This window comes from Ascidia mentula, chromosome 7 (assembly GCF_947561715.1).
Source record: "Ascidia mentula chromosome 7, kaAscMent1.1, whole genome shotgun sequence".
Classification (NCBI taxonomy): Eukaryota; Metazoa; Chordata; class Ascidiacea; order Phlebobranchia; family Ascidiidae; genus Ascidia; species Ascidia mentula.
In genome coordinates, this window is record NC_138572.1 from 5156828 (window position 1) to 5174086 (window position 17259).

At 34.9% G+C, this 17259-nt stretch overlaps 4 protein-coding genes across 4 annotated transcripts; 1 reads left to right on the top strand and 3 right to left on the bottom strand.

The window, feature by feature from the left end:
• The first annotated feature begins 1414 nt into the window (after nt 1–1414).
• LOC145908515 (very-long-chain (3R)-3-hydroxyacyl-CoA dehydratase 2-like) lies at nt 1415–3410 on the top strand. The gene is made up of 7 exons (XM_082995821.1): nt 1415–1606; nt 1727–1844; nt 1902–2009; nt 2317–2438; nt 2760–2799; nt 2866–3004; nt 3119–3410. The coding sequence occupies exons 1-7, from the start codon at nt 1521–1523 to the stop codon at nt 3208–3210; spliced, it is 705 nt and encodes a 234-aa protein (XP_082851947.1). The 5' UTR covers nt 1415–1520; the 3' UTR covers nt 3211–3410.
• Nucleotides 3411–4523: 1113 nt separating this feature from the next.
• On the bottom strand, nt 4524–8840 carry LOC145908496 (FAD-dependent oxidoreductase domain-containing protein 2-like). Its single transcript, XM_082995795.1, has 9 exons — nt 8654–8840; nt 8098–8261; nt 7769–7982; nt 7388–7648; nt 7176–7274; nt 6749–6931; nt 6250–6431; nt 5681–6122; nt 4524–5426 (listed from the first exon to the last, which is right to left on the bottom strand). Exons 1-9 carry the CDS (start codon nt 8838–8840, stop codon nt 5236–5238), a joined length of 1923 nt encoding a protein of 640 aa, XP_082851921.1. The 3' UTR covers nt 4524–5235.
• A 723-nt stretch (nt 8841–9563) lies between these two features.
• LOC145908495 (FAD-dependent oxidoreductase domain-containing protein 2-like) lies at nt 9564–14680 on the bottom strand. Its single transcript, XM_082995794.1, has 9 exons — nt 14477–14680; nt 13823–13986; nt 13456–13669; nt 12952–13212; nt 12460–12564; nt 12035–12217; nt 11475–11656; nt 10725–11166; nt 9564–10421 (listed from the first exon to the last, which is right to left on the bottom strand). The coding sequence occupies exons 1-9, from the start codon at nt 14661–14663 to the stop codon at nt 10234–10236; spliced, it is 1926 nt and encodes a 641-aa protein (XP_082851920.1). The 5' UTR covers nt 14664–14680; the 3' UTR covers nt 9564–10233.
• A 676-nt stretch (nt 14681–15356) lies between these two features.
• Nucleotides 15357–16949, bottom strand: LOC145908509 (mitochondrial nicotinamide adenine dinucleotide transporter SLC25A51-like). Its single transcript, XM_082995814.1, has one exon. The coding sequence runs from the start codon at nt 16921–16923 to the stop codon at nt 16039–16041; it is 885 nt and encodes a 294-aa protein (XP_082851940.1). The 5' UTR covers nt 16924–16949; the 3' UTR covers nt 15357–16038.
• Nucleotides 16950–17259: the final 310 nt, after the last annotated feature.

Sequence of the window (17259 nt, forward strand, 5' to 3'; positions counted from 1 at the left end):
TTTGGCGTGCCATCTGGATCGCGTCCTGGTGGCCAACGCAACTTGTAACACAAACCACACGTCCTATACGGAGAAATATATTTTCGGGTATCATTGCAAAATACCTCGCATATTTCAAGGAAACATTAGAAATGTTTTATTGCTATCATCTTAGTTATCAATGAACCCAATGGATTACATTTTTTTTGGAGACTATTGTTGTTTTTTGAAAACAAGTTGTTAAAAGCATTGATTTTTATATATATTTTGGCAATAAGTCTAAAACCCAATTACCGCACACAAAAATATGCAAAGGCTTCGCCGAAGACAGCATCCTTTACCTGCGTCATTAAATAAATTTTCGCGCTTTGAATTGTTTTGTTGCGCTCCATCAATATTTGGCTGCAATTTGAGCGAAACGAGCAAGATGACCTCTAAACAAACTGACCGTCAACTCGTTATCGAACTTTAGCTGGGGTTGGTCAACAAATAAACTTTCACCGGAACGTAAAAAAATGTGCTCAGCAATTGCTCGTGTCGTCCGCACCACACCCAACAGTAATGGCAGTATGGGACACACTTTGGCATAGTCTTCTTAGCCTAACTTGGCGAGAAAATGTGTTAGGCTATAATATTCGAGACGCCCTACATTGTTTGTTGAACGCTTAAGGAGTGTGAGACGGAATACAAGAAGCAAAACAATTCGCTTTGTGCTTTGTAAAGTATTTGTACTTTACAAAGTCCAATACTAATTACTTTGTTGAAATCGTAAATTATTGCAATTTAGTAGTTGAGCAGAAAATATTTGGCTATAATCTAATGCAATGTGTTTTTGATAGGTCATACCGTTTTTTTGTTGCGGGATATAACAATACTACGTATCGCCATGCAGGATTAACAGCGCCAACTGGCGGAAAACAAAACTTAGGGTTTTGCTTCAAGGTACGAACCCATGTTATGCGAAACGAAGTCGCAAAATTCGAAGCAAATAAACAATAAACTACATATATCGCTGGTGTATAATCATTTGTTGACATGTAAATCTACCACAACTTTATACAAACCCCATTTATCATTATTCCATGGCTCAAAGTAAGATACTCTCGTACAAATGTAACACGCCAGCCAGAGAATACTCTTTGCAGTAAAATAATCACAATCTATCTGCATTAGCAGGAGTCATAAGAAGCCTTCAACTTAAAAATGCACTTTTTGTACTGACTTGTGTTTCGCGCTTTTTTCCAAATCCCATCATGGAAACGTTTTATACTTTTTTGAAAAAATTATGATTAACCCAGCCATCAATCGAAAATTGTAAAAATAAACATTTTAAAAGTAAGAATGGTTCAATTTTCTTTAAACCGTAAATTAGTGTAATTTTGTTAAAAAAAGGGTGCATGTTGATAAACTAAGTGAAGCGTGAAGGAAAAATGGGCTGGTCTAAAGGTCGCTTTGATATAAAAGTTGCTGCCTAATGTTGTGGTTGTTATTCGTCTGTTTAATCCCCATTGCTTGATAGGATTGTTAGACCGACATTGTCAATGGCAGCCGCAGCTTCGAACACCAAAAAGCAAAGTTCTGTTGCCCAAGCATGGCTAATATTGTACAATGTTGCCATGACCGCAGGGTAAGTAAAGTAACAAAACATGTTGTTTGCTCTTGTAACAAACTTTCTTTACCTAACGAATTTTTTTGGTACTGTGTACCACTGATCGACTAATGTAGTAAGTATGGTGTTATTTTGCAGATGGCTTGTTATTGGCCTCGGAATACTTAACCACTTCTACAAGCACCGTACATATAAAGGTTTATATCAATTAGTTGAAAAACAGCTGCTTTTCTTTCAAAGTTCAGCCATCTTTGAGGTTGGTACAAAAAAGTGCTTTTGTTTTTGTTTTATCTGATCAGTTTTTATCACGCAGATAATCCATGCTGCAACTGGGATTGTCAGATCCAATGTAATGTTGACGACTATGCAAGTTTTTTCCAGAGTTGGTATTGTGTGGGGTGTAATTCAGCCTGTGGCTCAGGTACGAGCAGTCCAAAATCACAAATACTTTATACTCATCAAATATTATGCTATTGTTACTGGCATTTTGTATTTTAATTAATCTGTTCTTCTGGCACAATTGAACTTACTTTTGTTTACTGACAGTTCATCTGCTATTTACCTTGGCTTCCTTTAGGTAATGGTGCAGAACACAACTTAACGTTGGTGAATAAATTTATCTGTAGCAGAAAAACAGATTAATTAAAACAAATGTTTTATAGGAATGACTGTGTTTTGCTTCTTTAATATAAAGTTTTAAAAGTGATAAAAACCTTTCTTGATGACAGGTTCACAACACGGAGGGCATCCCAATGTTATTGGTGGCATGGACAGTAACTGAAATCATCCGATACCTTTATTACACTTTTATGTTGTTGGGCGGAACACCATACCCCATAGTATGGTTGAGGTATTTACTGCATTTATTGTATATCCACAGCTTTTTGAAGTGCCTTATAACTTTAGCAGCAACAAGGTGTTATAAAATAAACTCTAAAAATTTTTGTAATTCTGTTATCCGCCGCGAAACCTACCGAAACTTATTTTTTCCATGCCTTTCAACCCTCGCTTTGCATTACAAAAATTGAAACAGACTGGTGTAGATTAACAAGGTCTGGCTGTATTGCACAATCCTAAACAGTTTATTATATTGTATAAATTGTGCAACATCTTCACAAACAAATAAATAATGTGTAAAAACTCAAGTTTGACGAGGAGTTTTATTTTTCAGATATTCCCTCTTCACCGTTTTGTATCCTCTTGGCGTAACTGTAAGCATTCTGTGTAACATTGCAAGTAAGATATAGTGATATTATTATTGTATGTTTTGTTCACAGGGAGAACTGCTGAGTATATACAACAGTTTGAAACCTGTCAGAGACAGTCAAATGTACTCTATATTCCTACCAAATCAATTCAACTTCTCCTTGGATTATCATATTGTTCTAATTGGCACCATACCATTTTACTTCATATGTAAGTTTTGCTAAATGTACTACAAGTTTCATTGAGTTGTTCTGTGAATAAACTGTATATTATATTTTACATTTGGTGTGGAATTTTATTGATTAACTTTTATTTTTTCAACAGTTTTTCCCCAACTTTATTTCCACATGTTTGCGCAAAGAAAGAAGGCACTTGGTCTCAGTTCAACTCCTTCCTCACCAAAGAAAGTCAACTGATATTGTTGCTGGCTTATTGTTTAATTCAAACACTTGATTGTGTTAAAGTCAGGCTTTGTAATCAAGCCAAGTTGTAGGAATTGTTGCAGCTGCTTTATTGACTGTATGTGTGCTTACTTTCAGAAAACGTGGATGAAAATTGTTGTTAATTGTTTGCTTAATGATGAAGCAGTTGCGGCAAATGTGGTTTCTATGCAATAAATACCACTATGCTTCAAGAATGATGAACAGAATATTCTTTTTTACAGAGAAAGCAAAACTGTTAACATGCAAATCAGCACAAGGAGATTCGTAGAAATTTCGTACTTGCTTGCGCTTGGTCTGTGCAATAAGATCACGTTTCAGGGGTATCGTGAAAACGGTCATCGTACCGGCCATTGCGTTTTTGTATTCACACCATCTGTTCCGAAATTTTCGGTCATATATGGGGAGCATTGTCTCGAAGTTTCCAAATTATGTCATTCATTTTGTACCTGTTTAAACTGTGGCGTAATTCAAGGGCTAGTTACGTACTAGGCTATATATGTCACGGTTAACCCCTAGTACACTATATTTAAGCACTAAATCCTGTGACTAAAATGGCGCAAGACCCAATACGTTCGGTTCATGTCACTCCAATATATGCATTTAACGCGCACTGCCAGAATATGCGCAATGGTTTCCTTTTTTGATTCGCGATTGACTTCCAACCGTTCAACGGGTATTACCGCAAGGTCATTATACATACCTGGATATATTCGAATCCCTACAGGGACATTCCTAATCTCCTCAAGTTAGCAGCTGCAATTACGTAAAAGCTGTCGCTATTAATCACTTTCCCGACACAGTTGTTTACGCCAACACTCGTCGCGCCAAGTTGACGCAAGCCACGACCACACATCGATACCAAAAAGAACGTCGACGCATCAGGTTTCTGGGGCTAGTATTTAAAATAGACCGAGATTCAGTATAAATAGCCACATACAAATACTTGTGGCTATAAACAGTAGGCGCGCAATTATTTGGACGCTAATAGCACCGTCAAATGACCTCTACGCAATGTTCGCACGCAGTTCTGGGTACAAGCAACACATGAAATTTCGGGGAATTTTTCTTTTTCTCACGTATCTTTACCTCTGGGTAAACACCTAAACAACTCTTTGCCCATCAAGGAAAATCAAGCATAAGGCAAAAAGCACGAATAAAACATTCTGAAATATGGAGGCCCACAAAAAAACTTCTTCACATCACATTTCACGTGCTATAGAGCTAGCCATGCATTAAACATCTTTAATATATACGTATTGCAAACAATAATAAATTAGGAGGTGCGGTACTTCATGAGATAATAAGGTTTGAGGATATCGCTGTAAAATATAGTGATGTGCCTGTTATAGCGGTTGAGGTACAAACGTTAATGTTCGAGTAATCAATCAACTTTCATATAAATTGCACCGTGTCGTACCACAATATTGGTATCGAACAAATAAGAAAATTGCGTTGAAATATATGCATAAAAGTCGCTTGTGGTGTAAAAACAGTCCGCGTCAGAAACAGAAACCTTTTCAACGGAAAATTGAGGTTAATGTTAATATTATCATGAACATGGAAGTCCTTCCGAGCGCCACTTTACTCAAAGTCCCCAAATAATTATGTGTTTTAGTGACACTGAAGATGTTTACAAACATAGGCGAAATATATATATGTTCATGTGTTCTCTGATTGGTTGTTATTTTACTCACAATGCATCAGAAATAATGCGGGAGTGAAAAGTTGACGTACGCGAACGCCAATTTTCGAAACATTGCGTCGTTTAAATACATCTCGATAGAAAACATGAGCAGTAGTACTAAGTTTGAACTATCCATTTACAGCACTCAGCAATAAAATAGGCATAAAAGCGGTAAATGCAACAACCCAAAAATTTGTGATTAAGTGAATAAGATTATCAACATGTTTGATTTCAGTGAAAAATCTGTTTCTAGTGAAAAATTGGGTAAAAATGGCCAATAAAGTAATTAATGTAATGCCTAAAATGTACATAATTTAGAAGGGCATGGCAACAAAGGGCAGCAGATGTTTATCCATATGAGATAGCCTTTCTCTTGTGTGATCATTCAACACGACATATGAAGCAGAACCATCATCTACTCTGTGCTGGCATCCATATGGAACTGAGGTGCTTGTTAACGATAAAGCCAAACACTGGGATGCATAGAAAAATCGGAGATCGTGTCCTGTCAGACAAGAAAAACTTAATCAATGATCATTCGAATCTCACTATGTCAAAAGCGAAAAATTGCACAGATGAATGCAAATAATACAAACAAATATTTGAAATACATCTTTTTGTTTAGGTTTGATAGTTAACTGTGCTATTAAAACATTTGCCACCATTAACAATTCCACCCAAATGATTCCTAAATTAATGAGTGCATATCAAATGATTCAAAGTAAATTTGCAACCTAATGTTATAGGTCCAAAATTTACCTGTATTAGCTTCAATAAACCGTCTTGTCTGCAAAATATGTGTTGTAGCTCCATCAAATTTAGTTGTAAAATCTTCCACTAAGTGGTGTATTCGGGTGGGAACTGGCAGGTCCCATTTATGTGCTCTGCGATTGTAGGTTTTTTGGTCAAAAAGCTGATCATAATGGTACATAACAGGATGTAAGAAATTGGAGTTGTGGGCCTCTTTGGCATCGCCAACTGCCCGATCCTCTCTGAAAGTATCTTTGCCTGGACCAGAAAAGTTTTTTCCATATTCCATGTTGATAAACATCACAGCCCCTGGCACCTTATGGCCTGTGATTTTGGGAAGTTTACAAGCAAGAGCACATGGGAATGCTGCTAGGTATGTTGCCTCTGTTTTGCCCTCTTTATAAATCACAACATCACACAAGACACTAAACATTTGGTAGATTCCTGAACCCTGATGGATATACAAAACATGCATTTTCTTGGTGTTTAAATTTGTGGATGGTAATAAGATGAGTATTTACAATGCGGTGGTATGACCTGCATTTAATAAAAAATCTTTTAACTTTAAAACTTTTTACCTCATTAATTCGTTTGTGAATGTGTGGGATCAAATCCTGGAGGTTATTAAAATGCACTGCGGGCCAAGGCACTTTGAAATGTCGCCATTCTAAAATATGGTGCAGCGCTTTTGTAGTGTAACGATAACCGTGAATGAAACCACCAGCAGATTTTTTGAAATCCAGTGAGTGAGTGTTGGTCCCTGAAGAAATTAAGGACAAATTTAATTACTTTTGAGGAAAAGACAGATTTACATTTAAAACTGTCTCTATATTTGGTAAGTCGTTATTATTTTGGTTTTTTAATCGTAAAGTTGCACAATACAAAATACAGAGATACAAAAAATGGAAAATTATGCTTGCATATACCAAAAACTTTTGGGGTCTAGCATCTAAACCTTATTGTTTTGTAGGTGGCCAAGCAATGCTCTTGCATGTCAACACCATTAAAAGTATGTACAAACATTTTTTGACAAAAAATGTGATTTTGCTCTTTTTTACAAAGAAATGAATTTTTTACCTGCAAAATACATTCCCTTCACATCCACAGACTCATAGATATAGTTGATCCTTGGATATTTGTCACTTCCTTCTCCTGCACTACGAATTATAAGTGATGGATGGAATATAGAATGATCAAAAACAAAACCAAGACATCTGATGACTTTGTTGTAGCCCTCTCTTAGAGAGTTATTATCCTTTACTGCAGAAAAAGTACAGAGAATTTACGACAAAAATGGCCATTTGACTGAGGGTGATACTGAAGGAAAAAAACAACAGTGAAATCCACAATGTAGAATTTGGAATAAAGGTCAAAAAATTTTAAACACACATCCCAAGTAATTTTAATAAAAGCAAAAATATTAAACAAATCATTTGATTTTTGTCTAAATTAACAAACTGTGCTAACCTAACTGCTATAAATAAAGCAAAAAAAAATAACTTACCTGAAACTGTCTTTCCCCCTGGGGGTTTAGTATTTTTGTTCAGGACGTAAATCTTTTCATCTAAAGTACTGTGATGCAGTTCAATGTCCAATATTTCCCCTTAAACAGACCCCAATCATAAAAAACACTAACTGTACCATAAGCTTGTTAAATAACTACAAAACCAGGAAATACAATTATCTGGCAAATACATGTGTACAAATTTGCATTACTTTCCAACAATCCATCAAGGGACTTTAGTTGATAAGTGTCCAAAAGACCATTGTTGACAGCACGGAGATCACCCACGTAATGAGTCTCCCAGGATAGTTTTGCTCTAGACCGACCCATCATGTGTATAACATTGGTTGATCCCATAATGTGTTGGGCAGTTTCAAAAGCAGAGTTGCCTCGACCCAAAATAAGAACACTTTGACCTTCAAAATCTTTCACAGTAATGTTGATATCTTCATAGCCAACTGCAATTTCTGAACCTGTTCCCAAAATTACATATTTGCAATTTAATTTTTCGAATGTTAGGACTAGCTACTAATTTTTTATGTGAATGAAATGCAAAAATGAGTATCACAATCCAAGTAAAATTTTTTGCCAACCTTTAAATTCAGGCTTATAAGGCTGTGCAATTCCTGTGGCAATCACCATGTATTGACAAGTATATCTGTTTCCATTCTGGTCATTCATTTCAAACTTTTTGTCAAACCGTTTAATAAGGTTGGAGATGGTTGTATTTACTTGGACTTTCAAGTTAAGTTTATTTTTGTAATCATTGAGATATTGCACCAAAACATCAGCTGGTGGAAAAAAGTCCTGAAAGTGAGAAACAACAGTTTAGAAAATAATTCTTCTATGCATCGAACACCACCATATCATTCAACCACACAAACCTTCCAAAAACTCAAAAATCAAGTCAATACTACCAAACCTTCGAGTATTTTGTCATGAGAAGGGATTCATCGTGACTTAGAAGACTGTTCCAGTCGTGTCTCATATTAAATTCTTTGTTAGTTTTTCCAGTAAATCTCTTATTAATGCTGATCAGCTGACGATGTATTGGGTATTTGTTGTAAAATGTTCCAGCTCCACAACCTAAGTACACACAAATTCGCTTCTTTAGTATTGATAATAAAAAGATTAAAAGATGCCATGTGTGAATTATAACATGTACATGAACAGATAAAGAAATGTTGATGTTGCATACTAAAAAAAGCAGTAGGTTTTTATACAGGATCAGCCTGGCTTATAAATCAGGAATATATATTTCGCCCCATGGGCATCTTCAGTTCCTTCAGTAAACACATTAAATGATATAAAAACGTCTTATTCAAACAGAACATGTTGCATAACTATTGATGTTGCATAACTATTAATTAATAGTGTAGCTCTCTAAATTTTACAAGAAAATTTCATATTGCTCTGCAAGAAAATAACAAAACAACTGCATGTACTTTTTCTACTGACACATATCTTAACTTACGTACCTTTCTCATAAACAATATAGTCTCGCTTTGCTTGTTCCATGAAGTACGCCATCTGCAAGCCGCCAGGACCAGCCCCAATAATACAATACTTGTGAAAATTAGGGGTATCATTGTTGTTCATTACTTCAGGCTGAGCCCTGATGGTTGTTGTCAAACAGAAGAAACACACAAAAACAAGCACAGACATTTTGCATATTATTGTATCTTTCTACAAGTTGAAAGGACTTGCAATGACTTGGATATAAAAGCAATTTTGATTACCTTGTTTAAAACTAAATTCAGCAAAATGTGCATTAAACACAGAAAAATCCTCTTACTTTCATTTCAATGATTAAGTGGACTTAACAACTAAACACACATAAGTGCATTAGCAGCACAACTTTTGGCGAGACTCGTTTTTGTAGCATTGCTTTTGCAAGCAAAACTTGTGCGAGTACATGATAGGAAGCAGGCATATCCTGTATTGCCAATATCACATATGTTCAGGATCTGGTTCGAGGAATGTAAACCATGATAAATCCTATTCAGTATTTGGTTGGATACGAAAAGATTTAGAAATACAGCATTCATAAAAGTTGCCATTTTTGGAAAATGCATGGATCTTGGATAGAAATGGATTATATAAAAAATATAAACATACATAATCTGGAAATCATTACTTTTGGCCAAATTGCCTTTATTTTTAACTATGTTTAGGTAACTGTTATAATACAAGTATTTTTTTCCGAAAGTTGCCAACTTATTTTTGACAGTAGAAGTTAAATTCGTAGCCCAGTGTAAATTTTTGAAAATTGTAATAGTTTGTTTGTTTGCAGCTATAAAAGTCATGATGCAATTGCATCTGTTGGCAGTAGGCCACATCATATAACCTTTTCCTAATGTCTGCACGAAAGAAAAAACTTTTACACAAATCTTCAATTCTCGGCATCGCAATTCGCCCAAACACGATTTACACAGAAAACGTGGTGCACGAGGCATAAAAAAATGGAACGTATTAAAATTCAATAAAAGTGTCTTGCCAATTTCTACTGCATTATACTGGCCAGTTTGATTGCTGTAAAAGTTTACATAAGCAACACTAATTAATCAACAAAACAGTGTGTTTTAAAATATATAGTAATAAATACATCCAAAATTTGCGAAAAGAAAATGACAACAAAATTGAAAATGATTCGGTAATATTAGGTTTAGAGAAAAAGGCATACAAAACCCTGCAATATGGTCAACTACAATATTCTTTTGGCAAGAGGCACATGCATTTTTAATATAGAGAAAAGATTGCACAAATAATAAGGCAGAGGTTCTACAGTGACAAGAGTTCTTTGCAAACCAAAAACGAAATTCACCAAAGACAAAACAAACTGATAAAACATGTAAGAATCACAATTAAAGACTCCAGCTTGGCAAAATATAATGGTTTGAATAGCAGCAGACAAACAATTTTTGTTATCTACAAAATATAAATGAATACAGAAAGTTGGATGTAGAAGAATTTAGTTTAATCTAATCTATGTTAATGCCTTTCCACACTTCAACCTATCAATGAAATCCTGTATTTTTGGATCGTTTAAATATTCTGTTTAAAATGTCGCAACAAATGGAAGCAAATGTTTAGGCATATGATATAGCCTTTCTTTTGTGTGTTCATCCAACACGACATATGAAGCAGAACCATCATCTACTCTGTGCTGGCATCCATATGGAACTGAGGTGCTTGTTAACGATAAAGCCATACACTGGGATGCATAGAAAAAACGAAGGTCATGACCTGTCGGAGGAAACAAAGTTACATGCTGCTTTTTAGTTGGATCAAATAAATCGAAAGAATAAAAAAAAAATTTTTGTCTTTGCAAAAAACACTATATACAAAAATTACTCTTAATTTAAAAGAGCTAACTGCCTTCTTGCATATTTCAATGTATAAATGTGAATTTAAGGTAACAAAAAATGAAATACAGTGATATATATACATATATAAATATGTAACTTTATAAAATTAACTGATTTAAATAATAATACAAAGAAAACAAGACACAAAACACCTCAGTGATAAAGCACAATGAAGTGTTACCTGTATTAGCTTCAATAAACCGTCTTGTCTGCAAAATATGTGTTGTAGATGCATCAAATTTAGTTGTAAAATCTTCCACTAGGTGGTGTATTCGAGTAGGAACTGGTAGGATCCATTTTTGTGGTTTGCGAATGTAAGTTTCCTGGTCAAAAAGCTGATCATAATGGTACATAACAGGATGTAAGAAATTGGAGTTGTGGGCCTCTTTGGCATCGCCAACTGCTCGATCCTCTCTGAAAATATCTTTGCCTGGACCAGAAAAGTTTTTTCCATATTCCATGTTAATGAACATCACAGCCCCTGGCACCTCATGGCCTGTGATTTTGGGAAGTTTACAAGCAAGAGCACATGGGAATGCTGCAAGGTATGTTGCCTCTGTTTTGTCTTCGTTATAAATCACAATATCACAAAGAACACTGAACATTTGGTAGATGCCTGAACCCTGATGAAAACACAAAATAAGTGATTAATGTTGGAGGATTTAAAGTATCATTTTTCATAGTTAACTATTTATTTAAGGTTATCACCATTGATCCTGAGGAAGTCTATCTGAATGGCAGGTGAAACAGAGGTGAATGAAAGTTATGTTTATTTGTGCCAGAAAAACAGAATAATTAAAATACATGGTGATAAGTTTGTATGATTTAAAAGTGAATTGGTTTTCAGTTTGTTAATAAATAAATTTATGTATATATGTTGTAAAACTTAATTGGGTTGTTCAGAAGGTTCAGTAGTCTGCCATATTCTTACCTCATTAATTCGCTTGTGAATGTGTGGAATCAAATCCTGGAGGTTTTTGAAATGCACTGCGGGCCAAGGCACTCTGAAATGTCGCCATTCTAATATATGGTGCAGGGCTTTTGTTGTGTAACGATATCCATGAATGAAACCACCAGCAGATTGTTTAAAATCCAGTGAGTGAGTATTGGTGCCTAGATTTTTTTAAAAACAAATTTGATTAAGTTAGGTTACTATTGTGGAAAAACAGATAATAAAAATTGTGTCTGAAAAATTTGTTTGCTTGGTCATTTTTTTTAAATTGTAACACAATGGAAAAGATGTTAAAGATAAGGAATGATTAAAAAAATTATGCTTGCATACTAAACGCTGTTTAACTTTTTTGGTATCAGCACCGAACTTAATAGCCTCTATGGTTTTGTGGGTGCCCATGCAATTTTATTTCTTGTTCATTTTATTATGGTCAGTTAGGAAAAGTAATTTTATTTGATTAAAAGTGTTGACAACATTTCAATAGATAGACAAAAATTCCAGTTTTTCTTAGTTCGTAACATAAACATTAATGTTTTTACCGGCAAAATACATTCCCTTCACATCCACAGACTCATAGATATAGTTGATCCTTGGATATTTGTCACTTCCTTCTCCTGCACTACGAATTATAAGTGATGGATGGAATATAGAATGGTCAAAAACAAAACCAAGGCATTGGATAACTCTGTCATATCCTTCCCTAACTGCGTCATTGTCCACTTCTGCAGAAAGTCATAGCATTGTGTAAGTTGACTGATAGGGCCTTAAGAAAAGTGGCCACACAACAGAAATGCAAACTTCTAAATGAACCAAATGCATTGCCTAAAATCAAGTTTAACAAGTTTGGCAATTTGTTTTGTCGTCATCTTCATAACTTAATCTGATTCAATCATGCAGTTGCAACAAAAGTGCAAAGAAAGCTTTTTATATTGCTATGACTAAAATTATGAAAAAAATAACTTACCAGTAACTTGGTCTCCACCTGGTAACGTTGTGTTGTCATCAACTGCCACTACATAAATTCTTCCATCCAAAACACTGCGCTGTAGTTTAATGTCAGCTACATCCCCTAGATACAAGCAGACAAAGAAATTTATGTATTTTAACATTGCAATTTTCTTTGGTTTAAACTTAACAAGGCAGAATGTAAAATTTTGTTTTAAAGGGCATTAGTCGAAGCCGAGACCTCGGAAACTAACGCCCACCTGAATATTGCGAAAACACTCGCAGGAACTGACTTTTTGCACGATTTAATGTAGAATTTTAAGTGTGTGACCATTCCTTGATAAAGCATCACTGTATAGCAGGTGACATTATGGTGTATAAAAATCCACATTAATTTGTGCAAAGAGGCACAATAATTTTTTTCAATACTTCATTCCATTTGAACTACCATAGTGAACAAAGAAAAAAGTACTGATCAAAGCTGATAAAACTACAGACAGACTAATAATACCTTCAAACAATCCATCAAGGGATTTTAGTTGATAAGTGTCCAAAAGACCATTGTTGACAGCACGGAGATCACCCACGTAATGAGTCTCCCAGGATAGTTTTGCTCTAGACCGACCCATCATATGGATAACATTGGTTGATCCCATGATGTGTTGGGCAGTTTCAAAAGCAGAGTTGCCTCGACCCAAAATAAGTACACTCTGTCCTTCAAAATCATCCAAATCAATAGAGAGATCCTCATAACCATCCGCAATTTCTGATCCTATCACAACATAACACATATTCTCATTTTCAAAAGGTATTAAGGTTACAATGAAAAAGTCAGTATTACAACAAGTGTTGTAACAAGTAGCGCATGCAGTCGTCATTCTGTGTTTTTAAATGTTACAACTTCATGTGATTTTTTACATTTGGTAATGTATTGGTGTGTATAAATTACGCAGAGAGCACAACTCGACAGAATATTTATACAGCTGAAATTTTAGGAACCATTGTTGGAACCAACCTTCAAATTCAGGCTTCTTAGGCTGTGCAATTCCTGTGGCAATTACCATGTATTGACAAGTTAATCTGTTACCATTCTGATCATTCATTTCAAAATTGTTGTCAAATCGTTTAATAAGGTTGGAAATGGTTGTGTTCACTTGGACTTTCAAGTTCAGCTTATTCCTGTAGTCATTGAGGTATTGCACCAAAACATCAGCTGGTGGAAAAAATTCCTGGAAAATTTTTCAGATTTAAACTTTGTAATCATGTTATGAAAGTATAAGATTGGTAAAGAATGAAGAAGTCTAAAAACTAGTATGTACATCATTTGTCTCTGTGGTATAAATTATATTACTAAATTCAAACAACTATAATACTGAACAAACCTTTGAGTATTTTGTCATGAGAAGGGATTCATCATGACTTAGAAGACTGTTCCAGTCGTGTCTCATATTAAATTCTTTGTTAGTTTTTCCAGTAAATCTCTTATTAATGCTGATCAGCTGACGATGTATTGGGAATTTGTTGTAAAATGTACCAGCTCCACAACCTAAGTACAAATAAATGTACTTTTTTAGTGTAGCAATGAAAATGTTTTAGTTTTAAAGTTTTTTGAAAAGAATTGAAGTTTCACTTGCGTCACACGAAAGAAGTGTTGCTGGTTAGGTGGATTTCATGAAGTCAAAACATTTTTATTGCTATATTTATATTTAGATAGAGAAGAAAAGAGCTTTCTCGTGAGAAGAAAAATAAAATATTGCTAAGGAAATAATATGTAACTTTCAATGTGTGTTAACTTTTTAAAGAAATATATTCAAGCACATACGATGTGACATATGTTAACAGCATGCATAAATTAAACAGACATCTTCCATTTGCAGGAAGTAAGGCCAGATTGCTATTCAGGAAGTATTCAGTGAATTTCCAACCATGGCTGAAACCTAATCAAGCAAAAGTTCTTGGAATTTTATGCTTGTTGAATTTTTTGGATGCTTATGAAAGGAAGTTTGAATATAAAATGTAAATGTCAGCGTAAATACCTTTCTCATAAACAATGTAGTCTCTTTTTGCTTGTTCCATGAAGTACGCCATCTGCAAGCCGCCAGGACCAGCCCCAATAATACAATACTTGTGAAAATTAGGGGTATCATGGTTGTTCATTACTTCAGGCTGAGCCATGATGGTTGTTGTCAAACAGAAGAAACACACAAAAACAAGCACAGACATTTTGCACTAAATTTTACGATTCTGCAAAAAAAGGTGTCACTATATATGAAAACGCTGCACTGCTTATTTGTTGTTACCGGCAGCTGTAGTAATACAGTCTAACTGGTACGTGAAACAAGAAAAAAATCCCCTTCCGGTGGTTTTTATATCGAAAGGTGTCTGACCTTGGTTATTGCGAATAAATTAAATCGATGATTTTTTGACTTTCTTCTACATTACCTAAACACATCTTTTGCACAACCACACCCGCCACGAACATGTTTTTAACACATTCACAAGTTTAGTCGAATCGTGACTTGACTGGTTAAATTTCTTTCAAACGTCTGTGTAAGTAACAGCGTTGAGCTAATAAATAGCATGCGAGAAGCGTTTACTCTCAGTGGCATTCACTGTCTTCTACACAGTGGGATTGTTGTCCATATGCTCGTACACAGACGGTTATACTAACGTAAAGGAAGCCGACATCCTGTATTGCTGGAGGGCATATAAATTATCGGAATAAATGAGAAAACGTCTGCACACTCAGTTTCATCTTTCTGCAGAATGTTGTCTTGGACATAAGATTGCAACATTGGCACAAGGAAATGTTTCTAGATTTAACCAGAAATATGTCTGTTAATAAGCATATAGTGCTTTATATTCCCACACATTAATTTAGCCTCAAAATGCCTTAAAACAAAGTTTATTGGCAAGAAAAAACATAAACAAGTAAAATGGCTCTGCACATTATCATTCACACCATCAAAAAAGAATACACCATGATGTTCTGTCACAAGTCCTGCAATGGAAAGCTATAAGCAACGAATATGTGAGTATTTATGCTGCTTCTGGATATTGACTATGGGATACAAATGTTTGCAACAAGCATAACACATGCATTAGGATTAGATGTTTTAAGACGTATACTGTGGAACAATTATTCAACCATAACAAAAACTTTTAACTGAGATGAGCTTTAACAAATCATGTGAAACACAGTGAGGTACAAAAAAAACATTTCATAGATCTGCAATGACCAAAACTTCAAATGTACTCAAAATTGTTGCCATTGTTAATGTAAACGGGCATGTACTTTTGAAAAGTTTAGTGTGGTAACAAGTTATAATTTGTGACACATTTTGGTGTGAATTAAGAATGCATTTTCATGAGAGACAATTTAAATATATCACAAAATTTTTCATCATGTTTTTTTCCAATGCATGCAATAGTTAAATGTTTTTAAACAATGGGTTTTTTACATACATGGTATATATGAAGAATAGCAGTTGTATCAAATAAACAGTAGTTTAAATTATAAAAGCATTTTAAGTATGGTACCATTATTACCAAACATAAATAAACAATACCAGTTGCACACTATTAACCATGGGATCGACTACTTTGCAACAAAAAATGTTTGCATCAGAAACTCGTAAGAAGCATTTATAATTCCCCAAGACAAAAAGGATCTTCCAAGGTTGACATGACTTCCTCTGTACATTTTACGCCATAGTCTGTTCCGCTCATGAAAAACAAACTTGAAGGTGTTGGTAAAAGAATAGAACTTTCCACCTAATCGTGATTGCATGCGTGTTTTCACCACATTAACTGGATAAAAAATGGTGCTGCATAGTGCTCCAATCATTGCCCCACTTATAAAGTCATTTATTGTGTTATGAACTGAATTTTTATTTGCCTCTGGTAGGCATTTCTTAATTGGATGGCGCAAAGAAAAGAAGATAACATTGGACGGCCCATTCCTCAACAAAACAGCAGTCATGCCTCTAAAGTATTCAGAAAATCCATAGTTTCTGTGTAATGAAATAAATGCATGGTATGAGTTTTTAAATGTGTTATGGTGCTTGGGATCCAGTAGCAGAGTTTGTATACGTTCAAAAGGTACTAAAGTTGCTTCACAGGATCCCGCAACCATGGATGCTACCAGAGTTGCAGAAAAGTGGTTCATTTGAAAGTCTTTGACAAGAACATCATGGGAGTGGTTGAATAAACCAAACATCAGGGCTGTTGAAGTTGTTTTTTGGAATAATGGAGGAATTATTCCACGATACAAATTTAAAGGACCCTCTCCCCATAGTTGTTTCAGTGCCTTATGTGTCCTAAATCCATACAGTTGCTGTCGGAACATTATTTTGTTGATCGGAAAAGTGATCATAATATTAATCACTTGTGATCCACCTCCACAAATAAAATGCTTTGATCTGTCGATTTCTCCATGAATCTGCACAGTAGAGCCATCTGGCTTGGCCACTGTTCTTGCCATTGGGCCCTTTCATACATATATTATTCACTACCTATAATAGAAGAATTAATTAGTAGCATAACACAAATAAGACAGAGGCATATACAATTCTTGCTTTTATACAAACATGACTTTTGCTGTTCATTTTGTCAAATGCCAAGCATTATAGATCAATCATGTGCCATTTTTGTGCTATGTCAATAACAAAACACTGTAACTCTCATTACAAAACAATTATGAAACTGTATACATCAATACATACGTCACACCATCCGCTACTTTATTAGAAAAATAATTGCAACTGTTGAACTGTGTATTTAAACAACACATTGACGTCTCACGTATATTTATCAAAAC